General features: G+C 37.5%; 1 protein-coding gene and 1 non-coding gene across 2 annotated transcripts in view; both read right to left on the bottom strand.

The window, feature by feature from the left end:
• Positions 1-2,800: 2,800 nt before the first annotated feature.
• Positions 2,801-12,081, bottom strand: part of Smp_170390 (putative bromodomain containing protein) — a gene marked incomplete at its 3' end in the record, with an annotated part of 56,773 nt that continues 47,492 nt past the window's right edge. The window contains exons 13-15 of the mRNA XM_018795279.1: positions 10,546-10,670; positions 6,225-6,667; positions 2,801-2,833 (exon numbers count right to left, since the gene is read on the bottom strand). Coding sequence (XP_018649607.1) covers positions 2,801-2,833; positions 6,225-6,667; positions 10,546-10,670 — 601 coding nt within the window. The remainder of the gene's footprint in view (positions 2,834-6,224; positions 6,668-10,545; positions 10,671-12,081) is intronic.
• Smp_tRNA_00729_Pseudo_TTG.1.1 lies at positions 10,366-10,437 on the bottom strand. Its single transcript has one exon. It is a non-coding gene (tRNA).

The following is a 12,081-nucleotide window of genomic DNA, read 5'->3' as shown; positions in this document are numbered from 1 at the left end:
ATGGAACGAAACAGACATTCAGTGCTTTCGAATTTCCCATGGTGATCTAGCTTCAATTGACTCATGAATTCAACTATAAAATTACTAAAATCTCCACAAAACCCATTCTGATAATAAACAATATGGATTTAAAGGGTAAATAATGAAATTATATCATAACGATATAATGATAAATAAGTTGGATTACAGACAAAGAATCGCAATATCTTCAATTTGTTGATTTTTGTATATTTCTGATAATCGGTAAGAAACTTATGATTCTTTCTATGCATTTCAAACCTAGGCTTGTTTTAAGAATACATATATATGAACTAGATGTTGAATCAATCAGCTGGAGAAGGCAAATATACAGTATAACTAGGTTCCGATCATTAAGAAAGGTATGAAGAGACGCAACATACTACTATAAAAGAAGATCCTAAGAGAGTTTCACTTACTGTATTTACTTTATCTTACTTTCAATTTTTTTCCCGTTACATTGTTGCGGTTACATGTTTATAATAAGTTCAAGGACAGAATTGTGATAACGGCAATGGTGATCAAACTAAAACAATTATCTTTCATCCAAGCTCAATGAATCGTAAAAGGAAATTAACTATCTTATAAGTCAAAATGATCAACTTTTAACCATTCATTCATCGTTTTGAACCTCTTCCCATCGTACTTAAGCTTGAGTATAGGGATGGTACTCAGTTAGCTCATGTATGAAAAATGCAAGAATTAGAGCCCCCCCCTTAGCATTTATACGTACACTTCATTAATGAGCTAGCTTATATTTAAATCAATCATTTTCAATTACTTACCATATCCAATGGTCAAAAGCAATTTTCTCAGAGAAAGTTAATAAATATGGAGATTTAAAATGTGGAAGATTATTGTGTCTCTTAGATATGGTACGGGATATAATAAATGACTCCCTGTGTTAACGTTATACAGACCCTTACAGACTAAATATATGCTTTAGAGAGTTCTTCAAATGATGTTCCCCAGACAAATCAATATAACACTAGCCTCCAAATGCCCTGGTACGACTGACAGTGGGGAGAGTCCGCTCTCCCTATCCAAATGCTCTGCCACGGAAGTCCTATTCACTGACTTCTCGTGGAATTACTGTTGTTTACGAAATTGAGAGAACGAAAAGCGAATGTCCGACGCTTTATTCGGGTAAGCGGACATGGAGGATCCATCTAGAGGAGTTGGGAAACCCTCATTCCAAACCAACGGTGCACATAGGCTCCAGTATCCTGAGGGAACAAATGCCGTATGAATCAATCGTTGGTCACCGTTTATCATGGGACTGCATCTCCTTACGATGCTCCATTTTGTTGTGGATCAGACCTTTAGATCAAAGGCTCCGGATGTGGGCCCCTAAGATAACCATCTGCTTCGATTTGGGCACCCGGGCAGTATCATAGCCCTCACACAAATCAAATGAGATTTGTGTGGTGCATACGTATCTGGTGTTTCCTTGTAACAATATTAATGTAGTTCTAAGAATGGATATAATAAGTACAGATCAATTTTCACCCTCTCAAGTACACGATGAACATTGCTTTGTTGAATATCTTAAACGGTCTACATCAAGAACGAATTGACATGTATGCAAAAGTATGGTAAACTTCGATTGGATTAATCGAACCTTGTGTAATTAACAATGTAGATTGTCAATTGGTCAAATGTGACTGAACTAACTGATATATGAACACACAGTAAAATAGAAAATCCATTTTTATACTAATTGTCTCAATCTTCCCTTTGAGATTTAGGACTGTAATTGGTCAGTTTGTTGTTGGCATATGTGCATCCTGAACGGGTTGAATTGATACTGAGTGATGCATATATACCAATAAGAGACTGGTCAATTGTAGTCCTAAATATCAATCAGATGATTCAAAAAAACCAATACAAAAATGAATTTACAGCTTCACCCCATTGCACAAGCTAATGGCTACCAGAACTCAGTAAATAAGTGAATAACGAGATAAGATTTCAAGCGAATGGCACTCGAATTCCAATCTCGAAGTGAACATTAACTCTGGGATGCAAATACATCCAAATTGACAGGTCTGAAATAGGAAAAAACGTGCATCCTAAATTTCTCTGCTAACAACCATTCAACTCAACTTAAAATACATTATATACTAGAAGTTAAAGATTTTTTCAACGATACATTCTCTTCGAAACTGTTATGCCCCGATGAGGATAATGAATGGTAACTTTGGGATCCAATTATGGACAAATATTATGCATAGATTTTTAATCGTACAGTCGCTATATAACTCAACTATTCATATTCACGTTCCGCTTATTATAAGCTTTATTTTGACTTATACGATTTACCATTCATGCATTATCCTCTGTCTATTAATTACACCCCCCCCCCACATTCACAGCCACATTTGACTGAATCTTGTGTATTACATAGAAGACCTAGATCTTCTTTTCTTCCTCTGATAAGGCATTATGTATTTGTACTAGGATACATTGTCTAAAAGAGGACATAAGCTAGTTAATAACGTATTGATGATGGGAGAGGAAAAACGTAGTAAAAATAGTTTGAACGGTTTGGTCCTGGCTTTCTTAAAAAATTCGTCACAGCTCGATACAATCGATCATTTGCGGATCTCCAATCGGCGGTCTTACCACGTTATACGTTTAAACAAGGCATCCACTCAGCCACAAGTTATAACAAAAAACATTAGTTCAATTACACTTTAGACACTATATGTAAACAGTTTGCTCTCATATGATAAACTTTATTCAATATGAAACAAAAATGAATATTAAATATAAAATGTAACTACTTATATAAATCAATAAGTAGTTTAATAAACTAAAATAAATAAACAAAACAAAAAAATCAATTTTTAAATGTTCGAGATTGTGTACCAGATGATGATGATAATAATAATGAACGTTGAAATGGAATATTATTAGTTGTGATTGAATTACCATTATTGTTTAATGGATATATACCACCAATGGATGAATTGGATGTATTCGGCAAAATCATTCGTTGCTGTTGCTGTTGGTGGTGGTTGTGATGATGATGATGATAATGATGAGGTGGAGGAGGAGGAGCAGGAGCTGCTCCTGAAGGAGGATAAGGATGATTTTGTGAAAGATGTTGAATCGCTGATGGTTGTGTTAAAGAGAAATGTGATTGATCGATGATATTAGATGAATTAGTTAAATTGGGTGATTGAGAATGACGACGTACAGAACTATTATTATTGTTATTCAATTGACTTTTAGCTTGTACACAAGAAGCCATATGAAAAGGCCAATGTTTTGATTGACAAATACTATTACAATATGATGTATTCCAACAACAATAATAATAGGCTATACGTCCACAATATGCACACTATAAAAAAAAACAAGAAAAAAACGGAGTCAACTCAATCATCAAAATCAATGTATCGGCCCCTATACAAAATGATTATAATTATTATCAGATAGGGGTGTTTTTGTGGAGATTTAGTATTTTTTCATAGTTGAAAGCGTGAGCCAATTGAATATAGGCCATCAGGGAAAACCTGGAAGCACTGCTTGACGGCTGTTTCGTCCCATCACGGGACTCCTCAGTAGCAGTGCGCATCCACGATCCCGGCTCGTAAGCGAGATTCGAACCCAGGACCTACCAGTTTCGCGCCAGAGCACTTAACCGATAGACTACTGAGTCGGCTGGCATCCAACGGTATTGATGTCTAACTTCAACTAATTCACGACGTTTGAGCAACCGTTCACCAATTGTCTTCAGTGAGTTGATATCTCACCAAGAGACGTGATTGAACTTCACTGGTCACTGCTTTCCACTAGAACTTCAGGACTGTTAGGTCCTGGGTTCGAATCTCACGAGGCGCGATAGCGGATGCGCACTGCTGAGGAGTCCCACAATAAGACAAAACGGCCGTCCAGTGTTTCCAGGTTTTCCCTGGTGGTCTAGCTTCAATTGACTCACGCTTTCAACGATTAGGGAATGATGGTAAATCAGTAGATAAGGTAGTAAATCATATCAACTGAGGTGATTGTAACATGCGTTACGTATGTCCAACCACAGTCTACTTCGACGAGCTATGTTTTCTGGTTCCAGAGTAGGCTGGAAGAAAGTTAGGGGCGGCAAAACCGAAACATGACATTATTCCATGAAGTCATTGACAATTGGATTTAGTCATAGTAACAGGTGTAGACCACTTGGTTGGGGTCTGCATGACTATCATAGCCAATGGTTAGGGAGTATAAATGACATATCTCAAAATCGTTTGCAATGGTGCGGGCAAATCCGTTCTTTGCCTTCCCTCACATTCTAAATTCCTTATAAAATTTGTTTTTGTTCCACCAATTTATATTTTCTTTTCGAATAATATCTTTGATGCCAAACCTTTCGTATTACCACTGATATTGTTACTACTTCGACTATCCTGGGATTTGGCTTGAAAATTTCATTTCTCTAATCTAATGGGGTAGATTAATTTGAATCGATATACAAACGTACTAAGTTCTAAGTAACGACTGAATGACTGATGCTTACAATCACCAAAATGTCATTTTCTGATGGAACAGTTTAGAAAATCAGTCAGTCACAACGTAGAACTTCGTACGTACGTACATCAGTTCGAGTTGCCATACCACATTAACACAGAGATGCAGTTGTCCATTCAAATCCCATAGTGGTAGAAGTTGTAAAAGTATAAGCATTATGTGAAAGATTAAGATTTGAAGATGTTATTCAAGGAGCATAATCCGGTGACATAAATTTGGAGAGAGAAAAAAGAGAAGGATATGAAGAATTAAGAAGATTAGAATTTGGCAGAACACAAAGAGTAGATGCAACTTCGCTATTGCAAACGATTTTGAGTCATGTCATTCAAGGTCTCTAACCATCGGCTACTATCATCTCGCGAATCCCAACCAGGTATTCTACACCTACCAACATGGCTCAGTCCACTTGTCAGTGACTTCATTGATTTGTGCCATGTTTTGGTCTGGCCGCCCTTAGCTTTCTTCCAACCTACTACTTCACCACAAAGCATTGCACGTCGGGGTATTCGGTGGTTGGGCATACGTAACACGTGTCCCAGTCATCTCAACTGATGAAGTTTCACTACTTCATCAAACGATTTGCCATCCTTACCTAGTACCCAGTTTCTAACAACTTCATTACTTATTCGGTGGTCCCAGAATATACGAGCAATGCTTCGAAGACACCTATGATCAAATACTAGCAGCCTACGAATATCCTCTACTCTTACCGGCCATGTTTCACTGCCATAAAGTAGGACGGAACGAACTGCTGCGTAGTAAACTCGTCCTTTGGTTGCTAGACGGATATCTCACCTACACCATAAATGACACAAGTTGCCAAAAGCTAGACGAGCCTTCTGTATCCATGCTGAGATTTCGTCACATACCAGAACAAGATAAGTGAAGCTGTCAACACGCCCAACTACTTCACTCCCTATCATTAGTTCAGGTGCCAATTCAACCCAATCCTGAAGTAACATTTTGCACATCGAGGGAGAGAATCGCATCCCGAACATGCTTGCATAGTTGCTTATAGTAGTCAGAAGACTCTGCATTTTGTCAGCGTCAGTATTAGACAGTAATATATACTAACTGATGTAATAATAAATGAAACTGAAAGAATTAAAACAAATGAAATGAGTTGTGATGAATAGTATTAGTGTCATTGTTTACAATATCATACCAACTGATGTTAGATCATTAAATGGGATCAGGAAAAAACATCTATACTCAGAATTTATCGATAGTTGGAAGTAATCAACAAGCGGTGTCTCTGTACTCTTAAGGAGACTGGTGATCTGTATACTATTGCAACAATCAGAGTTAGACATTAGGAGGGTTCCTATTGATAACCTTCAAAAGAATGCACTGCAATATCAAGTCATCTGGAACTATTGCTCTATATTTCAAATAGATCGGAAGTATCTCATCAGAATGAAATAAAATGACTTCGGTTACTACTGTGTGATTAATTAGTGTGAATGTTGACGCAATAATCAGTGTCAAATTCAAAGTGCATAGTGCTATTCCCCGACCGTTGCTGCTATCTTGACGTGGTGATCGGGGTTGCCTATCGTAATGAACCAATCGAGCTGTACTGACTGGAACAATCGTTCCTCAAGGTCCTATCATGCCAAACAAGTCGATTGTGAATAAATATTTCAAAATAATCAATTACTGAAAATATACAAACATACCCATTGACGACGTTTTACAACATCAACAATTCTTACAACATCATATTCCCATATTCTACTAGCTGCTTCCATAATAGCAATTAGTTCATCATTCCATATTCTACGTAATTCACTTATACGACGTTGCATTTCTAATCCCATTTCAGCACGTGTATATCTAACTAATATATTTAAACGTTGAATTTCTTGTTCCATATGAAGAATTTCAGCTTCCATCATACGTTCTTGTAATGTCGACGGTCTATCATCATTGGATATAGAAAGATTTGTCGATAATTCCATTCCATCTGTTTGAATCGATTTAGATTCATTCATTACATTTAAAGGTTTTAATGAATGAACATGATCTAATATAGGGAGATCATCATTCGTTTGTATTGCAATATCACAATAAATCGGATGTAAATTAGGTAGTTCTGAAGTAGTCGTAGGATAAACAACAGCTAGAATGGATCATTTGTGTGTATGTGTGTGTGGAGAAAAAAAATGAAGGGAAAAGCCAATACTTTATCAATGGATCATTATGACAACAAAAGAACAACATGAATGATGATGCTAAATATGTTTTGCTTACCTAATGTATACACATAGACTATACCTTACAAATCAAATATGTTTGATTGTCTCAGATATATTTCAATTGTAGTTCATTAAAGTAGAGTATGTTCTTCGTACGGCCGAGAATGGAGAGAGTCAGCTCTCTCCCTCTCTAAATGCTATCACATGGACACGCGTACATATAGCATCTGTCAGGAAAGTTCTACTCACTGCCTTCTCGTGGCGGGAGTGTTGTTTACGAAATTGAGAGGACGAAAAGTGAATGTCCGGCGCTCTAACCGGGTTGGTGGACACAGAAAGTCCTGATTCTAAACCAATGGTGCACATGGGCTCCAGTATCCTGAAGGAACAAAAGGTGTATGAATCAATTGTTGGTCACCGGTTACCATGTGACTGCATCTCCTTTATACATTTGGAAAACTTCTTAGCGTGTAAAGGTTGTAAAATTAGTACTTATTTATCGAGTACTATATATTTTGTTTTTTTTTTAAGGGATGAATAGCAACTGGAAAAGATTGCCCAGGATAGGGGTTGGATGGAGAGTGTTGGTGGGCAGCCTATGCTTCTCCACGAGGGGGTAACAGGCGTAAATAACAAAAAAATAATTTCTGTTTTTTTTAATCTCGATGAAAATTAACAAATAACAATTTGAGTCTTCTTCATGTCACATCACTAATTGGTTACCATCTCATTGAGTGTAAATTACTTTAAAGACTCCTCTGTTAGCAAAGAGTAAATAATGGAAAAGTTAAAAATCTTTAAAACCATTTTAAGAAGGATCATTAGATACATTTTTATTGTATAATTAATGGTCTAGAGGTTGGGTATTCGTGTACGAGACCGAAGATCCTGGGTTCGAATCCCCTCTGCTAACAACAATTGAACTATTTTATTTTCTTAAATCAGTTAGTTCTCTTCTACTTTATGGTTTGTGAAAAATGGTCTACGAGAGCAAAGACAAGTGTAGGCTGTAAATATTTCATCATAGGTGCCTTTGAAGCATTGCTCTCATTTCGCTAAATGACTGAGTAAGCAATATTAAGGTTAGGCATAGGGTACTTGACAAATGTAGAAAATCGGTAAATGAGGTCTACCTCGTCGACCGATGCTTGCTAGTGGAGAAGATTGAAAGAAAGCTAAGGTTGACCAAATCAAGATGTAATATTAATTCATGAAATCACTGACTCTTGATCAATATTATTAGACACATACTAACTGATTAGAATTTGATAAATTATCGTAAAAAAAATGGATACAGACTTTGTGTGACTTGGCTCAAAATCGTTTACAAGAGCGCACTTGCACATTCACTCTTTTTTCTCTCGATCTTGAGTAATCGTATCACTTGGAGACTCTAGGTGACGTGGCTCAGAATCGATCACAATGGCGTAAGTGTTTACACTCTTTATCTTCCCTTAAACCTTGAGATTAAAATTCCTTCATAACTTTCCTCCTTCCTATACTATATCCTTATATACAATCTTTCTTTTATATATTACCACCACTAAATTAACTACGTCTATGAATTCGGTGTTCATCTTATTGTGCTAACGAGGTATGGCAACCTGGACAGATGCATATATGTGCCTGATCCTACGTTGTAGCTGACCGACTGACTGACTACCGTATTCTTTCATACATAACTATTTCACTTTGCTCTTCTAAACCACATTCCAAAGGTTTAATCTTACTGTTTATCATTACTACTACACTATATTGATCTCTTGTGTTAATTTTCATATTATTGTACTACTGTGTGGTATGGCCACTTGTACAAACACACATATATCAGGTTATGTATGTTAATGATATACCTTTCTCTATGAAATCAGTAGAAATAGAAGTAGATATATAGTACAAAAGTGTATGAATCCAAGATTCCTAAGTAATACTAACATAATGAGGTGAAATGAACAAACAATAGTGACTAAGAATACAGAAAAGCACATATTACATTATACTCAAATTGAAAAAAAACTAGGTGAAGATAAACAATGACTTCATTTAAGACTACTGTAACTAGTTCTCAAACATATCACCTAAGATCTTTTAATCACTGATCATGGTAACTTACGACGACGCGCTATGCTGATTAGTATTGGCAATGGTTGGAAAAGAGTTAGGGGCGGCCAAACCAAAACGTGGCATCAGAGCATGAAGTCACTAACTTCTAGTCTGAGCCATGTTGGTAGATACAGACTATCTGGTTGGGGTCCGCGTGACTATCGTAACCAATGGTTGGAGACTCTAGGTGACATGGCTAAGAATTGATCACAATAGCGTACGTGTATACACTCTTTATCTTCCCTTAAACCTTGAGATTAAAATTGCTTCATACCCGTCTTTCTTCCTATACTATATCCTTATATACAACCTTTCTTTTGTATATTACCACCACCAAATTAACTACTTCTATGGATTAGGTGTTCACCTGGTTGTGCAAATGAGGTATGGCAACTTGGACCGATGCATATATGTGCCTGGTCCTACGTTGTAGCTGACTGACTGAGTGATCATGGTAACTGGTGGAATCCAAATCAAGTAGTGTGAACATAACATGCATCAATTGAATAGTCAATTACTTCATGAATCGATTAGTGTAATTTAATTTGGTCTTTTTCATCTTAGCATTCTTGTCGCTTTCATTCAACCTAGTTAGTATTATTGAGGTAGACAATTATTTTGGACAGTGGCTCAGTGGTCTAGTGGCAAAGCGCTCGAGCGCGAAACTGATAGGCCCTGAGTTCGAATTTCGCGAGGCGAGATCGTGGGTGCGCACTGCTGAGTCCCACAATAAGACGAAACGGTCGTCCAGTGCTTCCAGAATATCCATGGTGGTCTAGCTTCAATTGATTCATGATCTCATCAGGTTACGTTCATTGCCCTCAAATGCCCTGGTACGGCCGAGAGTGGGGAGAGTTCGCTTTCCCTCTCGAAATGTTCTCACATGGCCACGCGTATATAGTCTCTGCCACACAAGTCCTACTCACTGCCTTCTCGTGACGGGGATGTTGTTTATGAAATTGAGAGGACGAAAAGAGAATATCCGGCGCTTCAACCGGGTCGGTGGACACGGAAAGTCCACCTAGAGTTGGAAAACCCTGATTCCAAACCAATGGTGCATATGGGCTCCAGTATCCTGAAGGAGCAACTGGCGTATGAATCAATTGTTGGTCAATGAGAATACCTAATGATTGACGAGTCACAAATAATATAACATAGATCTCTCGTAGAATTGACTGCTAGACAAAAATCAATAAAATTATAGTCTAATACTGTTATTTCATAAAGGATTCAAGAAAAGTTACACTTGCAGAACTACCCTATGAAAAATTCTTATTTTATAATTATTGAGTAATTGTATTCCCATTTTCTCCTGTGTACGGACTATTGTTTAATCTATCAACTGTTGTAGATAGTACGACTTTTATTATTAAGCGGACCGAGCACGTAAGCACGCACTAAGAAACGAAAACATTGTTGTAAGCAAAGACGAATGGTGGCTAGCAGTGGAATTCAGTTTGACGCGCGTTTCGTCTTATTTGGGACTCGTCACCTGGATGTACCTGCATCTCAGAGTTGATATTCACTCTGGGACTCGAACCCAGTACCTTTCACTTCAAACGCTATCGCGTTATCCACTCGGCCAGTTGCTGTCCTAAACAACAACTGGAAGATTCAAACAAACAATACTAAATGAATGAAAACATTGGTGGCTTCAGAATACAAAAAAACAAACAAACAATCATACTAAGATACTTACCATTATCTGTAGCATTTATTGTAGGAGCTAATTTTTCTTGTAATTTTTGTAAAGCTTCATTAATAGAATTTCGAAAATCATCCAATACCATATGTACATTATCTGATGTGTTTGAAGTAGAAGGTCTTTAGAAGTAAGAAAACAAAAATCAAAGAAACAAATATATAAAACTGAAGACTCAAATTTTGATTACATTGGTACAAAAGCCTTGAAAGGTCTTTGTCGACTTGAGATACCCATGACTTAGATGAGATGTCTATCTGTCAACCAAAGGTAGAGTATAGTGCATAGCAATTTGTTCCGTTCTGCTTTACGGTTGTGAAATGTAGTTTTTAGAAATATAGTGGGTTACTAGTTTCTGAACATGGATGCCTTCCGAGCACTGCTTGTGTATGTTGGGACCATCAAATGAGTAATACTGAGATTCGATGATGTAGGATACTAAGAACAGTAAAATGGTTGGTCGTGTGTTAATGACGTCTCGTCGACTGAGATGGTTGTGAAACGTGTTACGTATGTCCAATTAGCGTGCGATGATGGTTGGTGTAGTAATAGATTGCAAGAAAGGAAGAGACGGCCTTACCAAGATGTAAAATCAGTTTATGAAGTTAGTGACTATTGGATAGAGCCATGTTGATTATGGTCCACATGATAATCGTAAACAAGTTAAAGACTTTGAATGATGTGTTCCGGAATCTGTCCCAATGGCCTAAAAGTATCCACTACATCACCTCTTAGACAGTGAATCCTAAAAATATCTCATATACTTTTTGACTAATTTATTTATTCTTCATGAAATATATTGGCCGTACTTAGTTGCTTTTACAACAACTGATATTACATCGTAATTTTTCGATAACTGTGTGATGTGGTCTGGTTGTAATAAGGTGGTGGTTGGAGGTGGTCAACAGGAAACCCTGGACCCGCGTTTCGTGCTACTTGGCACTCGTCAGCAAGGTGTACCTGTAATCTTGAGAGAACTGGTGCTGCCTGACGGATTCGATCCCGTGTCACTCAGCTTCACGGTCAGAGACGTTACCACTGAGCTATTCGGGCCGTAACCGACCTCCTGTAAGACCGAGATGTAATTCATTATGTACAATTTTGACTTGGATCGAGACACCCGAAACGAAAAATAGTACAGTTACCTTCTTTTTCATCTCAAATTAGGTCCTCTGTGCAATCAATCTGTTGAGTCGGCTTCCGGAGAACTCTAACAGAGCCTCCAGAGGCTCATAAAGAGCCCCGACTAATCAGCGATTGATTAGAAGTTGTGTGAAGTTATGTTACTAAAATAACGAGATCCTGATTGGCTGATTAACACACTGCTACTATGTTTAGCAGTATTCTAGAACTTTCGGTAAAACTCAAGGACTCTTAAATTACTATAAAATCCCTGTATTTTCTGTACATAAATGAATCCTGTAGTAAAGTGTTTCCCTCACACTTTGTGCCTTTTCTCTGGACTTCAAGTCGCGGTGTATAGTTCTAGCTCGGGGGTATGGAACTAGCTTAGGGAAGCGAATATAGCGTTCA

Source organism: Schistosoma mansoni, chromosome 2 (assembly GCF_000237925.1).
Source record: "Schistosoma mansoni strain Puerto Rico chromosome 2, complete genome".
Classification (NCBI taxonomy): Eukaryota; Metazoa; Platyhelminthes; class Trematoda; order Strigeidida; family Schistosomatidae; genus Schistosoma; species Schistosoma mansoni.
Note: the sequence above shows the minus strand (reverse complement) of the source record. Positions and strands in the feature narration are given on the sequence as shown.